The sequence below is a fragment of the Ylistrum balloti genome, unplaced genomic scaffold (assembly GCF_031769215.1).
Source record: "Ylistrum balloti isolate Yb309-2 unplaced genomic scaffold, AGI_CSIRO_Ybal_v1 Utg370992, whole genome shotgun sequence".
In the NCBI taxonomy this organism is placed as follows: Eukaryota; Metazoa; Mollusca; class Bivalvia; order Pectinida; family Pectinidae; genus Ylistrum; species Ylistrum balloti.
Genome location: NW_026782555.1, coordinates 170440 through 188320, shown reverse-complemented (window position 1 = coordinate 188320; position 17881 = coordinate 170440). Strand labels below are relative to the sequence as shown.

At 37.4% G+C, this 17881-nt stretch overlaps 1 protein-coding gene across 1 annotated transcript; it reads left to right on the top strand.

Annotated features, from left to right (window-relative positions):
- Nucleotides 1–568: 568 nt before the first annotated feature.
- Nucleotides 569–15935, top strand: LOC132559890 (selenocysteine lyase-like; the record flags this gene model as incomplete). Its single annotated transcript, XM_060224520.1, has 12 exons — nt 569–683; nt 820–891; nt 1677–1705; nt 2533–2713; nt 4097–4224; nt 5177–5335; nt 6057–6166; nt 9558–9594; nt 10399–10482; nt 11494–11593; nt 11835–11904; nt 12201–15935. Coding segments are annotated over 12 exons (1263 nt in total), but the record flags the coding sequence as incomplete, so codon positions are not given.
- Between the last annotated feature and the right edge of the window lie 1946 nt (nt 15936–17881).

Genomic DNA, 17881 nt, shown 5'->3' with positions numbered 1-17881 from the left:
TTTAAAAATCGTCATGATTTTACTCTTTGCCGTTTTCCCATCAAATATTGTCCCCTGTCTGTCTGTGTGTCCGTCCATATGTCTGTCTGCCTGTTAGTCTGTTTAGGTGTCTGTGTTTCTCTGTCCATCCGTCTGTCTGTCTTTATTTCAGACCTGAAACACATATCTGCTTCTAGTGTAAACTCTTTCAATATTATTGAACAACCAATGGCAGAAACAAAAACTCTTTTTATAACTATAAAGCTGAAATATTAACAAAATGCAGTATACTGGACTGAAAATTAGTTTTATTGTTCTGTTCATATACATACTGCATGTATTACACTTTTGTCTTGGAGTGTGGTATAGAGACGTACTACAAGCCTTCTGTACCTGCATGTCGTTAAGTGAAGTGACCACCAGCTCTCCTCAAAATGACCATTGCTGGTCAAGGGCTGATAAACCCAGCAAATAAGTAAAAATGAACATAATAATTTTTCAGAGCAGCATATGGACTTGTTACTGAAACAAATCTGTTGTAATAAGAGTATTTTACTAATGCACCTTGTTTATAAACAATATTTTACAATTTAGGATTTACCTGGACTACAATGCTACTACTCCCCTGGAACCTGATGTCCTAGGGGCTATTTCCACGGCACTGTCTGAAGCCTGGGGAAATCCTAGTAGTTCTCATGATGCAGGTAATACTTAGATAGCAAACAGAATGTTTCTTTGTCTTGACTTGAAATTTTGACTTACAAGAGTGAGCTACAAGTGGGTATAATAATGTACATAAATACTTTGAAGTATGATTCCAGTTCTCTTTGGTTGTTAAAGGTGTTAAAGCCAAGACAGTTATAGACAATGCCAGGAGCAGTGTAGCTACCATGGTGGGAGCAAAGTCCTCTGGTAAGTTATAGAATCTATACAGGTGTGATATAATACAAGTAAACTATACAGGTATGATGTGAATATACTTGTGTGATATGATACAAATTATCTAAACAGGTGTGACATGTAAACAATATAGGTGTAACATGTAAACCATACAGGTGTGATACAATACATGTAAACAATACAGATGTAATTTGATATAGATAATCTACACAGGTGTGACAGGTGAAATGATACAGGTAAACTACTCAGGGGCGACATGATACAGGTAAACTACACAGAGGTGACATGATGCTGGTAAACAATACATGGGGTGACATGATACAGGGAAATTACACAGGGGTGACATGATACATGTAAACGGCACAGGGATGACATGATGCTGGTAAACTACATAGTGGTGACATGATACAGGTAAACTACACAGGGGTGACATGATACAGGTAAACAATACATGGGGTGACATGATACAGGTAAACTACACAGGGGTGACATGATAATTGTAAACGGCACAGGGATGACATGATGCTGGTAAACTACATAGGGGTGACATGATACAGGTAAACTACACAGGGGTGACATGATACAGGTAAACTACACAGGGGTGACATGATACTGGTAAACTACACAGAGGTGACATGATACTGGTAAACGTCACAGGTGTGATGTGATACAGGTAAAAATATTCTGAGGTGTGTCATTACATATTGGATGATATTAAATTAACAGGTTTCAATGTATTAAATAAAGTAATCCATTTCTTATAATTTGAATAAACATTTTATATTTTATTGTTTCAGACATTTTGTTCACCTCAGGAGGGACAGAGGTGAGTGTTTAAAAGAAATTTTGAAAGTTAGTTATCAAACCAACAAAGTGTGCTTGTTTACTTCTGTATATTTACTCATCAGTTGCTCATTTTAAGTACTCATTACAGGGACACATTTTCCAGGATTTTTACACTTATACAACTGTTCATGTATAATATATTGCCTGTCATAAATTCACGCTTAACTACATTAAACATATATCTCAGCTCTAATATCAAAACTTTGGTGTACTTTTTACTTTCTGGTAAAAGGATGTAGCAGCTGAACAGTGTATACGTTTCTTTACATAAAATCATGCAAATAAATTGATATGTGAGGTAAATTCTGCAGGATGTTTTCATCAACTGCCAAGAATTCTTGTGAATGGAATAGATTACTTTTACTACATTAACATTCCACAAAAAAGGGAATGTTGCTATAAACTCCATTGTACTGTTCATAAGAAGTGTTTGATATTTGTGGATGTTTGTTGATTGTAAGAGATATTTAATGAAACTGTCATAAAAAAAGGAAATAAGAATACTATGCTAATGCAAAGCAATATAGTAAATGAAGATAAGAGAAATTATAACAAAATGTCCTTCGAATACCTGTCTTTATAGTGACCCCTATTTTTCAAATTTCTTGTGAATTGACAAATGAAGATCATTATGTATTAAAGTTTCATTGTAGAGTGACAAATTGATAGAAAATTATTGTGGTATTACAATTTCATACCCCAAGTCTATGCAAAGCTAATACAATTTATCAGAGTGTTAAGTGTTCATGTCTCTCTCTCTTTATGTGTGTTATAAACATACTACATTAAATCTTTCTATTACAACAGGCTAACAACATGATCCTACAAACGGCTCTAAAACACTTCCACCTCTGCCAAGAAATCACAAATGGAACTGACCCCACTAGGGGAGATAATTCTGATCAGCTTCCTCACTTCATCACCTCTAACATGGAACATGATTCTGTGAAACTTGTCCTAGAGAACCTGGCTGAGGAGGGAATCGCTAGTAAGTGTAATCAATTCGACAACAATTTTTGAATAGCTTTTCAAATCATCCTTCATCCATGGTGTGTCTTGCGTGCATTCATCCTTACATCTATAAACAATTATTGCTTCCACTTTTTCTTGAAAAACACTGGGTGGATCATTTTCAGTTTTTGTACATGGGTTATCCTTTGTCCGTTGTTACCGTTTGATGGCCCTAATGACCTTTTATGTGTTGACGGGCCGTTAAGAATGTAATAATAATAATAATAATTGTCTGTTGTTGTGGCTTTGTTAACTTCGGGGCTGATGAAAAAATCAAAATGGCCAGCCGACATCCATCTTGGATTTTGTCAATTTAAGTTTAAGAAGTATTCCAGATTATTTTCCAATTTAACTTGAATTTTTCCCTTCATCTCTTGTTGTCATTATCTATTGTTGTGACAGATCAAAAATAAAAAGGGTCTTCATGCAGTATTTGTCAGTTTTACTCTGTTGTACCCATTACCCATTTCTTGATAAGAACAAGATTGATAATTCCCATATTTCATATTTAGCTTCCTTTTGATGGCTAGTTTAGCACTTTTGATTTTAGAACTGATCTGGATATCAAAATGTCTGGCAGGTGGCCATCTTGGATTTTGACAATGAAACATTGTTATCATTGTTTCTTGAGAACAACTTGATAGCTCTTTCTCTAGTTTCATAAGAATTCTCCCTTTGGTCCCTGATCATGTGCTGTTTTAATTTTAGGACTGATCATGTAACCCTGTTGACATGCTAGCTGCAGTATACTGCTCAGATCAAGAGATTTTTAGTTTATCATTGATCTTCCCTAAATTTTACATTTAAGTTCCTCTTAGTTTCTATTTGTGAATTATGTTTTTGTTTGACAAATTAGAAAACAAAATGATCAAATCATATCACTATTTCTCAGAAACTCTGATAGGAATTATTCTCAAAGTTCATATGAACGTTTCTTTAAGTTTTAGTTGTGCAGAAACAATGACTGACATTTACCCATTTTGGTTTGTGGAAATTATATTTATTTTCATTACATAATTTTCAAACAAGTAAGAGAGGAATCATACTCAGAATTAGCATGTTGGTTTCCATCGTGTAGTGATATTACTATTTATGTATAACTTGTTAATACAAGAGATGTTTAAGAGCAAAGAAAGAACAGACAACCATTACACATCATTGTATGGTGGTGAATGCCTTCTGGCATCATTTGTGATACTTTTGCATTATATGTGACAAATCCTAAAGTGATTTTGGTATTGAAGTGACAGATGTAATGGATTTGATGGTGATTCTAATACTAATGATAGATTAGTATTTATTTTGATACTTACATGACAGATGTGATGGATTTTTATAGTAATTTTAATACATATGACAGGTGTGACCTTCGTACCTGCCTCTCAGAAGACCGGCTGTGTTATAAAAGAGGATGTGATTGCTGCTGTTCGTCCATCTACCTGTATGATAACTCTTATGTTGGCTAACAATGAAACAGGTGTGATACAGGTAAGTCATAACTATGAATTACGTGTGATACAGATAAGTCATAACAACTAAACGGATGTCTGGTGTATTCCAGGTAAGCATTATAAGGAGACAGGTTTAATACAGAAAAGTTAGATTTTCAGAAGTTTTGTTCATACATTTATTGTCTAGTCCATATAAATATAGAGTAATCTCCCATTAAGATTCATTCTATGAATTCTGTATTCCCTTTTTATAACAGTTATAGACATGTTTTTGTCATTCACCTCACCTGTGATCTTGGTCAAGCTGGTCAAGCCCTAACAAGGTCAATGTCTCATTTGCTTTTGATTCTAAAATCCAAACAGAAAGTGAACATTTGAAAAAAACAAAGGAAGTAACTCTGGTCTTTCGGCATTTGGTTTGATGATGTCCGTTTAAACCATAATCTAAGCTATAGAATGAAGATTTAGTAACAAGACCACACATAGTAATTACAATTTTACTAGATATGCCAGCGATTGCTAGATCATTGTTTAGTTATAAACAAACTGCAATGATTTGAGTAAGAAGTACATGTGAGATATGAGCAAGAAGTACAGGTGAGATATAAGAAGAAAATACAGGTGATTTTTCAGCAAGAAATACAGGTGAGATTTGAGTAAGAAGTACAGGTGAGATATGAGCAAGAAGTACAGGTGAGATATAAGAAGAAAATACAGGTGATTTTTCAGCAAGAAATACAGGTGAGATTTGAGTAAGAAGTACAGGTGAGATATGAGTAAGAAGTACAGGTGATATTTAAGTAAGAAGTACAGGTGAGATATGAGTACAAAGTACAGCTGAGATATGAGTAAGAAGTACAAGTGATATGTGAGTAAGAAGTACAGGTGAGATATGAGTAAGAAGTATGGGTAACTAGACTAGATTTAGAGAAATTTACAATAGCATTTTCATCAATGGAGTAAATGAGCAATGCTGGATTTACTTTCAGCCCATAAAGGATATCTTTGAGAGTATCCGTCATATTAACATGAGTCGTAAGAACCTGCCGCGGATCTTGCTCCACACAGATGCTGCTCAGGCTATTGGTAAGATAGAGGTGGATGTCGTGGAATTGGATGTGGATTATCTCAGCATTGTGGGACACAAGGTAGGACTTTAATCAGACCATTTATTCTTTGTTTTTTTATACCATATAAAGGGGCAGAAGGGGAGGTTGGGTAAAAATATGGTGTTACCTGTATCAGTCGTGTCCTATCTCATCATGTTGCATAATAGTCCAAACCAATGTCGTATCTTGACAAGCTCTTTACAGATTTGGGTCTTATTTATCACCTAGTATCCTAACATCATATTCTACACCTGGTCAGATTCTGGTTTACACTTACCCCATAGTATTATAACATCATATTCTACACCTGGTCAGATTCAGGTTCACACTTACCCTATAGTATCTTAACATCATGTTCTACACCTGGTCAGATTCTGGTTTACACTTACCCCATAGTATTATAACATCATATTCTACACCTGGTCAGATTCTGGTTTACACTTACCCCATAGTATTATAACATCATATTCTACACCTGGTCAGATTCTGGTTTACACTTACCCCATAGTATTATAACATCATGTTCTACACCTGGTCAAATTCTGGTTTACAATTACCCCATAGTATCCTAACATCATATTCTACACCTGGTCAGATTCTGGTTTACACTTACCCTTTAGTATCTTAACATTAAACACCCTTAGCTGTTGATGATCATGTTGTATAGATATTTTGTAGTTTATCAAATAAACAAAATGAAATTTCATCAATATTCTATAGCAATCTTCAATTTAGTAAAAAATGTTTGTACATGTTTCAGTTCTATGGCCCACGTATTGGAGCTGTGTTCGTGAGAAACTTAGGGAGCAAGGAAGTACCACTTTATCCTATGTTGTATGGAGGGGGACAGGAACGAAACTTTAGACCAGGGTATGTATGGAGGGGGACAGGGGGGTAACGTTAGACCAGGGTATGTATGGAGGGGGACAGGAGGGTAACTATAGACCAGGGAATGTATGGCAGGGAACAGGAGGGTAACTATGGACCAGGATATGTATAGAGGGGGACAGGAGGGTAATTATAGACCAGGGTATGTATGGAGAAGGACAGGAGGGTAATTATAGACCAGAGGATGTGTGGAGGGGGACAGGAGGGTAATTATAGACCAGAGGATGTGTGGAGGGGGACAGGAAGGTAATTATAGACCAGAGGATGTGTGGAGGGGGACAGGAGGGTAATTATAGACCAGGGTATATATGGCAGGGAACAGGGAGGTAACTGTAGACCAGGGTATGTATGGAGGGGGACAGGAGGGTAACTATAGACTAGGGTATGTGTGGAGGGGGACAGGGGGGTAACTATAGACCAGGGTATGTATGGCAGGGAACAGGGGGGTAACTATAGACCTGGGTATGTATGGAGAGGGACAGGAGTATAACTATAGACCAGGGTATGTGTGGAGGGGGACAGGAGGATAACTATCGACCAGGGTATATAAAGAGGGGGACAGGAGGGTAATTATAGACCAGGGTATGTATGGAGGAGGACAAGAGGGTAACTGTAGACCAGGGTATGTGTGGAGGGAGACAGGAGGGTAACGTTAGACCAGGGTATGTATGGAGGGGGACAGGAGAGTAACTATAGACCAGGGTATGTATGGAGGATGACAGGAGGGTAACATTAGACCAGGGTATGAGTGGAGGGGGACAGGAGGGTAACTATAGACCAGGGTATGTCTGGAGGGGGACAGGAGGGTAACTATAGACCAGGGTACGTCTGGAGGGGGAAAGGAGGGTAACTATAGACCAGGGTATGTGTGGAGGGGGACAGGAGGGTAACTATAGACCAGGGTATGTGTGGAGGGGGACAGGAGGGTAACTATAGACCAGGGTATGTATGGAAGGGAACAGGAGGGTAACTATAGACCAGGGTATGTATGGCAGGGGACAGGAGAGTAACTATAGACCAGGGTATGTCTGGAGGGGGACAGGAGGGTAACTATGGACCAGGGTATGTCTGGAGGGGGACAGGAGGGTAACTATAGACCAGGGTATGTGTGGAGGGGGACAGGAGGGTAACTATAGACCAGGGTATGTGTGGAGGGGGACAGGAGGGTAACTATAGACCAGGGTACGTCTGGAGGGGAAAGGAGGGTAACTATAGACCAGGGTATGTGTGGAGGGGGACAGGAGGGTAACTATAGACCAGGGTATGTATGGAAGGGAACAGGAGGGTAACTATAGACCAGGGTATGTATGGCAGGGGACAGGAGAGTAACTATAGACCAGGGTATGTATGGAGGAGGACAGGAGGGAAACGTTAGACTAGGGTATGTATGGAAGGGAACAGGAGGGTAACTATAGACCAGGGTATGTATGGCAGGGGACAGGAGAGTAACTATAGACCAGGGTATGTATGGAGGAGGACAGGAGGGAAACGTTAGACTAGGGTATGTGTGGAGGGGGACAGGAGGGTAACTATAGACCAGGGTATGTGTGGAGGGGGACAGGAGGGTAACTATAGACCAGGGTATGTGTGGAGGGGGACAGGAGAGTAACTATAGACCAGGGTATGTATGGAGGAGGACAAGAGGGTAACTGTAGACCAGGGTATGTGTGGAGGGAGACAGGAGGGTAACGTTAGACCAGGGTATGTATGGAAGGGGACAGGAGAGTAACTATAGACCAGGGTATGTATGGAGGATGACAGGAGGGCAACATTAGACCAGGGTATGAGTGGAGGGGGACAGGAGGGTAACTATAGACCAGGGTATGTATGGAAGGGGAAAGGAGGGTAACTATAGACCATGGTATGTGTGGAGGGGGACAGGAGGGTAACTATAGACCAGGGTATGTATGGAAGGGAACAGGAGAGTAACTATAGACCAGGGTATGTATGGAGGGGGACAGGGGGGTAACTATAGACCAGAGGATGTGTGGAGGGGGACAGGAGGGTAACTATAGACCAGGGTATGTGTGGAGGGGGACAGGAGGGTAACTATAGACCAGGGTATGTGTGGAGGGGGACAGGAGGGTAACTATAGACCAGGGTATGTCTGGAGGGGGACAGGTGGGTAACTATAGACCAGGGTATGTGTGGAGGGGGACAGGAGGGTAATTATAGACCAGGGTATGTGTGGAGGGGGACAGGAGGGTAACTATAGACCAAAGTATTTGTGGAGGGAGACAGGAGGGTAACTATAGACCAGGGTATGTGTGGAGGGGGACAGGAGGGTAATTATAGACCAGGGTATGTGTGGAGGGGGACAGGAGGGTAACTATAGACCAGGGTATGTGTGGAGGGGGACAGGAGGGTAATTATAGACCAGGGTATTTGTGGAGGGGGACAGGAGGGTAACTGTAGACCAGGGTATTTGTGGAGGGGGACAGGAGGGTAACTATAGACCAGGGTATGTATGGCAGGGGACAGGAGGGTAACTATAGACCAGGGTATGTGTGGAGGGGGACAGGAGGGTAACTATAGACCAGGGTATGTGTGGAGGGGACAGGAACGTAACTATAGACCAGGGTATGTGTGAAGGGGACAGGAACGTAACTATAGACCAGGGTATGTGTGGAGGGGGACAGGAGGGTAACTATAGACCAGGGTATGTATAGAGGGAGACAGGAGGGTAACTATAGACCAGGGTATGACCAGGGTATGTGTGGAGGGGGACAGGAGGGTAACTATAGACCAGGGTATGTGTGGAGGGGGACAGGGGGTATTTGTGGAGGGGGACAGGAGGGTAACTATAGACCAGGGTATATGTGGAGGGGGACAGGAGGGTAACTATAGACCAGGGTATTTGTGGAGGGGGACAGACAGGAAACTATAGACCAGGGTATATAAAGAGGGGGACAGGAGGGTAACTATAGACCAGGGTATATGTGGAGGGGGACAGACAGGAAACTATAGACCAGGGTATATAAAGAGGGGGACAGAAGGGTAACTATAGACCAGGGTATTTGTGGAGGGGGACAGAAACTATAGACCAGGGTATGTGTGGAGGGGGACAGGAGGGTAACTATAGACCAGGGTATGTGTGGAGGGGGACAGACAGGAAACTATAAGACAAGATATATGTAATGGGTGACTGCAGGGACCTTGGTATATTGTAAAATGACATTAATTATTCATTTTTGTGATATCGTATTGAACATGCAGTTTTGTTATATTTGATTAATCAACAAATTTTGTGATTTTTTATTGAACATATCCAATATCTGGATTTGTAATATTGAATTAAAAGTCCAGTTATATGATATTTTTATAAGACTTTTCATTATTGTTCCATGCCTTTTAATTTGTTTACAAATTACAGGACAGAGAATACTGGTATGATAGCAGGACTGGGAAAGGTAAGATCTGTCTGACAGTCATGTTGATAAGGGGAGAATTTAAAGATATACTGTCCCCAATTATACAGGCACCAAATGAGCCAACCAAATTATATATTTCTATTAAGGCTTGACATAGAGAAAGAAGATGTCTTTATCAGAGATTGTTCTGATCGCCCTGTTATAACAAGATCTACAATATCCTCACTGATTCAATACCTGTTCTAAATTTGTAAAGGAATTTCTAATTGATGTTTATGGTGAAAGACAAAATGGTAACCAAAAAAATAGTAGTCCCTAAACATTTGTTGAACACAGTTGTTTGAAATGAAGGACTCACCTGAAAGGATACTGTTTTTATCCTTAATAAGCGTATTGGGCCAACACAAAACTTGACACTCAAAGTGAGGGGTGGGCTTATTACAGGAACCTGGTTTATGTTGGCCTTTGTTCTGAACTCAGTAGATGTGTTTATTACCTTACAAGACATGGATTTGCTGGATAATGATAATGGTTTATACTGAACGCATCATTTCTAGGGTAAAACGTTTGTGGATACCTCAGAACTATACACATGATTTCTTCGTTTGAAAGGTCAAAAGGTTGTAATGGTGGATGTTAATTCATTCAACAGATAAATTAGTTAAGTCCTGATGAAATTTCGTTCTTTGCATTTGATTCTTTTGGTTTGTTTATAACCACAAAAGTCTCTAAATATTAAAGATTTCATGCTTAGAAAAAATAATTCCCCCTTCCCCAACTTCCCGACCCGAAAAACGTAAAGTAATATATTTAACTTTGAAGGTGTCACCTTGATTTCTACAGGCTGCTGAACTGGTGGTCCAGTACCTAAATAACTACAGCAAACATATGGCCACTGTGAGGGACTACCTAGAGACACGATTACAGGTATAGGAAATTACTCAACCATATCATATAAAACAGGACGTCATTGATGGAAATGTGCTGACATGTTATATATTATATCTTGTGTCACCTCTAATGAAATTTATTTACTGTATCTCAGTCCTCAACTGCACAAATACTGTGTGTGATGGTGGTTGGTGACTCTGTGTGTGTGATGGTGGTTGGTGACTCTGTGTGTGTGATGGTGGTTGGTGACTCTGTGTGTGATGGTGGTTGGTGATCAGCTCATTGGATGTTCTACAATATCCATAGATAAAGTTGTGATGGCCCTGACCTATGTTTGAATTAATTAGGAAGTTGCAGCCCACCATCATCTGTGGTCCGTCCATCTGTCCTTAAACGATTCTTGTCATTGGTATTTATTTAAAAGCACAGGATAGATCTAGCAAAATTTTAAATGTTGGTGTCCCTTGTAGTACATGTTCACTTTTGGGCCTGATCAGAAAAACATATATAGCTGACAGGCACCCTACCCAACCTCAAAAAGAGGTTATTTTTATTCATTATTAATATTTCTTATAAAGTAAAGGCAAATCTTTCTTAAATTTTAATCCAGACTTCCCCCATTTACTGGTTATTGATGTAAAATTTTGGGAATGATTAGACTAAGAACATGGAGGACAGGTGGCCATCTTGGATTACGGCAGTTTGAACTTGGTTATCATTATGTCTTAAGAAGTTCTGGATAGATAATTTCAAATTTGATATGTTGGTTCCTCTTATTCCCAAGCTGTGTATGATTGATTGTTCGAGGGACAGGAAATAGAGAAAAGGGAGACAATCCAACTGATAAAGAATCAATAGAAATTGTACAATGATGGGTGCCAAGATCCTTCTGGGATCTCTTCTTCATTATTATCATTATATCGTTATGTCATGTGGAGAGCAAAGGGCTGTAACTCCAATTAAGTTATCATCATGACCTATACATCAGATGTAATTCATGTTAAATTAAAACTATGCAATGTTTTTTCTGCATTGATTCCTTTTCAGGAAGTGTTTGGGGATCGCATCCATCTCAATGGAAAATTTGCCACCAGCGAACGTCTTCCCAATACCTGTAATGTGTCGGTCTTAGGACAAGGACTATTTGGTACGTAGTTCTGATGGTCAGCACAATCTTAGGACAAGGATTATTTGATACAGAGATACAATTTTGGACAGTGTTCCTTTTTTCATTTCGTTACATGGTATATAGGCTTGCAGCCTCTTGAACAGTTTTCTTGGTATGATGGAGTTATGCCTCAGCTTGACTATATTTTAGAGTTAAGGCCCTTTACTGAGTATTTTACTACAACATTACAGTAATGTTTACAATTTATACTTTGCTACAGGTCACGTGATATTATCTCACTGTGACAAACTGCAGGCCAGTGTTGGTGCGGCATGCCATGCCCAGAACAGGTCAGTACATCACTGTAGGAGTCTTTTCTGATTAACAGTTTATAAATTTTGTTTGATGCTTATATGGATCACTACTTTCCAATCTTGTAGTCTTGAAATTTTGCTCACATGTTCAGTATCTTAAAGGCTAAGGCAATGAATAAATTTGATTTACATCTATTGTTTAAAAATACATTTGGTTTAAGGGAGAGTATTTAATTAGCCAATGCAATTCATTTCAACTTCTTACAAACATTAGTCAAGTACGGAACATTGATAATCCATTGTAATGAAATAATGTTTGTGTTTTGTTTCAGACCGTCGCACATACTGCTAGCTATTGGCATTCCTGAATCTGTTGCCAGAAATGCACTGAGGCTCTCAGTGGGAAGGGAGACAACTCTATCAGATATTGACACAATCATTGATGACCTGAAACAAGCCGTGGAATTCATCGAGAACGACTCTCATACTACAGAATCCATAACTTGCTGAGACTATCATACATACCATAATCATTGTTATCACTGTCAAATCAAACGTTTTAGAGTTACAGATGTACATCCTTATCTAAAAAAAAAAAAACAGTATCAGTGATGCTTTAGGCAAAGACTTCTTACAATTTATACTCAAAAATTTCACTCTCTGAAAAAAAAAATGGTTTTCGATCAGTCTAAACTTTGCCATTGCCACACACATGATTATTTCAGTAAGGAGTAGTGAAACCATCTCTTTGTTGTTAAATTTGTCGTTTTTTTGGAAGGATAGAAATGGTGAAAGTTTCATGATATACAGCAATATTTTTGAAATATTTTTTTTATAGAAGAAAGAAGTATACTAACCAATTATGTAAAAAATAACATTTTTTGAAGCAACACTTAATTAAGGTCGTTTCTGTTTTATTCAATGAGGCTGAACTTTATTTCACAAATTAATATTACTGTTAAAAAAAAATAAAAATGATACGAATTCCCAAACTGAAAATAGTGCATAAAGGCTGCGGCAATTTACAAATTATTTCAATTTTGATGTGTGCAAAAAAAGGTGTAAAACACTGAAGATGTTTATGTATTGAAATGATATTAGTTTATTTTTTAACAAACATTTCAACAATGAAGATGTTGGATGCATTATCCTGGAAGTTAAAGAATCAGAGTATGACATTAAACTTGATATTTTCTTGCCATTTAAAATATTAGCTATATCATAGGTATTTACAAGCTTAATCGATGTCCTGTTCTCATCAGAACTCTGCTAGAGTTACAGCTACAGTTTTATTTTGGCTGTGTCAAGCTCTTCATGTCTAAAGGTTGTGATGTTTATTTAAACCTGAACAGCAGTAATTCAGTTCTATTTCTGATGAAATATAGGGAAGATTTCCAATAACATATTTGGATAATTCTCAATGACATATCAGAAAGATTTCCAATAACATATTTGGAAGATTTCCACTGACATATCAAGAAGATTTCCTATGACATATTCGGAAGATATCGGATGACATATTGAGAAGATTTCAAATTTCCAATGACATATCTGGAAATTTCCAATGACATATTTTAAAGTTTTTGGATGACATATTGGAAAGATTTCTGATAACATATTGAGATGATTTCCAATGATGTATCGGAGAGATTTCCAAAGACATTTTTGAAAAATTTCCAATGACATATCGAGACGATTTCCGATGACATGTCTGGAAAAGCATCATTGCCAAACGTGTGTAAATTCAGGTTCTGTAGATCAGTTAAGAGTTGATAAGCAACTTATTTTTTTCCATACTTACGAAATATTAATTTAAAATTTTTTAAAATCTTTTTTGAAAAGCATTATGAAATACTTGTATCTTTCTGTTATTTTATTGATATTTACAACTTCTAGAACATGTTAATTGTTGTTCCTGCAGTGTGGTCACATTCCATTAATTTATACCCCCACTGTATCTGTTGAAAATTTGTAGTCATGCTTGTCTGTTGTGTTTTTGAGGATGAAATAAACTATGTTAATTACCTAGCATGTCCTATAACCCTGGTAGGTGGAGATTTTGTCCTGAATACACAGGTTTACACAGGTAGGTGGAGATTTTGTCCTGTATACACAGGTAGGTGGAGATTTTGTCCTGTATACACAGGTAGGTGGAGATTTTGTCCTGTATACACAGGTAGGTGGAGATTTAGGTGGAGATTTTGTCCTGTATACACAGGTAGGTGGAGATTTTGTCCTGTATACACAGGTAGGTGGAAATTTTGTCCTGTATACACAGGTAGGTGGAGATTTTGTCCTGTATATACAGGTTGGTGGAGATTTTGTCCTGTATAAACAGGTAGGTGGAGATTTTGTCCTGTATACACAGGTAGGTGGAGATTTTGTCCTGTATACACAGGTAGGTGGTGATTTTGTCCTGTATACACAGGTAGGTGGTGATTTTGTCCTGTATACACAGGTAGGTGGAGATTTTGTCCTGTATATACAGGTTGGTGGTGATTTTGTCCTGTATACACAGGTAGGTGGAGATTTTGTCCTGTATACACAGGTAGGTGGAGATTTTGTCCTGTATACACAGGTAGGTGGAGATTTTGTCCTGTATACACAGGTAGGTGGAGATTTTGTCCTGTATACACAGGTAGGTGGAGATTTTGTCCTGTATACACAGGTAGGTGGAGATTTTGTCCTGTATACACAGGTAGGTGGAGATTTTGTCCTGTATACACAGGTAGGTGGTGATTTTGTCCTGTATACACAGGTAGGTGGAGATTTTGTCCTAGTTCAAGGAATTTCCAATCTATTCATTGGCCTATAACAGGTATGATTCAAGCACATTTTTCCCCAATCCAACAGGCAAATTGTTGAATGTGCTATGTTTATAGTTCCAAATTAAACATAAAACATCACTGAATCTTGCCTAATTGGATTTGATTGGCAATCTCCAAATATGGTAAGGTAAGTGCCTGTAGTTGTGGTTGCCACTTGTGATTGGCTGGTGTCTAGCTTATGGCAATCATATTGTTATTTCATAGAGTATAACCAACTTATATTTTACCATGATCAAGAAAAAAGGATTAGTGTTTGATATAAAATGATCTTGAAGGCAAATTTTGTGTTCAACAAAAGGCTTAAATACAATTTGAAAAAAACATGATGACTTGTGTATCAGAGATATTTTTGGTGTATATCCATAGCTGACTTGTGGTTTGCTTCTTTTGGTAATTCTTATTCCCTTAAATTTATTGATCTTTTTATTTCGTTTATTTTTGTTTAAAACAAAAATGAATTCAAATGTTGTAAAATGTTGTCAAAAAATAAGTGAAATATTCTATTGTCTGATGTCTCAAATCAATATTTCAACTTCATATTCATTATTTTGTAGACTATAACCCAACAAACACTTCATGAGGATCTCTTTCAGTTTTCGCATCTTATGGAAACCTGTTTGTGATTTTGACATTATATGGAAGTCTGTTTGTAATTTTGACGTTATGTGGAAGTTTCTAATTTTTTGGAACACTGTCTGTAATTTTGACATCATGTGGATATCTCTTAGTAATTTTGACTTTATATGGATGTCTGTGTGTAATTTTGACATTATGTTGAATTCTGTTTGTAATTTTGAAGTTATGTGGAAGTTTCTAATTTTAACTTTCCTCTGAAGTCTGTCTGTAATTTTGACATCATGTGGATATCTCTTAGTAATTTTGACTTTATATGGATGTCTGTGTGTAATTTTGACATTATGTTGAATTCTGTTTGTAATTTTGAAGTTATATGGAAGTTTCTAATTTTAACTTTCTTCAGAAGTCTTTCTGTAATTTTGATATCATATGAATGTCTATGTAATGTGACACTGTGTGAATGTCTCTATGTAATTTGACACAATGTGAATGTCTCTTTGTAATTTTGACATTTCATTAATGTCTATAATTTTGCCTTTACATAAATGGCTGTTTGTAATTTTTGAAATTATGTGAATGTCTATTTATAATTTTGACATAACATGAATGTCTGTTTGTAATTATAACATTATGTGAATGTCTGTTTGTAATTTTGACATTATGTGAATGTCTGTTTGTAATTTTGACATTATGTGAATATCTGTTTGTAATTTTGACATTATGTGAATGTCTGTTTGTAATTTTTGCATTATGTGAATGTCTGTTCGTAATTATAACATGATGCAAATGTCTGTTTATGATTTTGACATTACCAGAATGTCAGTAACCCCAGCATCATGTTGTTATTCCTAGCCTTACAGATCCAGCATTAGTTTTCTAGTCAACTCAAATCAAAACCAGATATCATCATGATTCAGAGAAGTATATCTGTAAAAACTTATATATTTAAACAAATGATATATAATCTTTTATTCCAGCAGGGTTGTATGTAATTTCCCCCGACTTATTAGTAATTCAGACTCCAAACGTCTTTATGAAAGGCGTGTGTGTTATCCAATATGCCACCTGTTCACCACATATAGGTTCATCCTGAACCAACAGCTCATCGCTTAACCTAGGTGTATATTGTACAAACTTGGTGTGTTTAATGTTGTGAAATATATAACAAACAAAATAATCAGATTTCACACTACGCTTAAGAGAGACAATATTTTGTTCAAACTATTTGCTCAATATTTTAAATATGTTGATTTTGATTTCAGTATATAACACTTCAGTAACTAAGTTTCATGAATATCCTTTATGTTGAATATATTGTCATATTTGACAGTATATTATTTATGACACCTGAGTGTCATTTATGATACCTGAGTGTTATTTATGACACCTGAGTGTTTATGACACTTGAGTGTTTATGACACCTGAGTGTTATTTATGATAACTGAGTGTTTATGACACCTGAGTGTTATTTATGATACCTGAGTGTTATTTATGACACCTGAGTGTTATTTATGATAATTGAGTGTTTATGACACCTGAGTGTTATTTATGATACCTGAGTGTTTATGACACCTGAATGTTATTTATGACACCTGAGTGTTATTTATGACACCTAAGTGTTATTTATGAAACTAAGTGTTATTTATGACACCTGAGTGTTATTTATGACACCTGAGTGTTTATGACACTTGATTGTTTATGACACCTGAGTGTTATTTATGATACCTGAGTGTTTAAGACACCTGAGTGTTATTTATGACCCTTGAGTGTTTATGACACCTGAGTGTTATTTATGTCACCTGAGTATTTATGACACTTGAGTGTTATTTATGACACCTGAGTGTTATCAACTGTATATAACAATGGCTATTTTGTCATATTGTTTTTTTCACCACAATAGCTTTGGCAGGTCCAGGGCATATGTTTTAGATACATATATATATAGAGAGAGTGATGTAACAGAGGTCAATAATATATCATTGCCTTTGCTGTGATTCCAACCCAGGACCTCTGGTTTACTAATCTGATGCCAAACTGGTCGAGCTAAAGAGAAGGTCTCTATAGCAGAGCGGTATATTGGAGCTGGAGTTCCATACTCTACCTCCTGGATATAACTTGTCCCCGAGTTTGCAGGGGTCACAGCAATACTTATAGAGCAACGTATGGTATGATTACTGAGTCTTTACATTATCACCAGTGTAACAGAGGTCATTATTAATTTTGATGCCTTTGTTAGGATCTGTGACTTACTTGTGTTAACACTCAACCGATCAAGCCAAGAGGAAGTTTTCTCTTGCCAATCAGTAAACTACAGCGAGTATTTACCAGGGTTATGTAATTAGCTAATTGGTGTATTGCAGCTTGTCTTTAACACAGTGAAATTCTCTGGCCAAGCATTATTGTAGCTTATATTTAGCAGGGAAACGTTCTCGATAACAAATTGGTATATTGTGGCTAGTATTTACCAGGGTTACATTCTCAGTAGTAAATTGGTATATTGTGGCTTGTAATAACCAGGATTACTTTCTAAATAGAAAATTGGTATATTAATTGCTGGTATTACAGGAGTTACATTCTGAATGGCTGATTGGTATTTGACTGGCAGATTG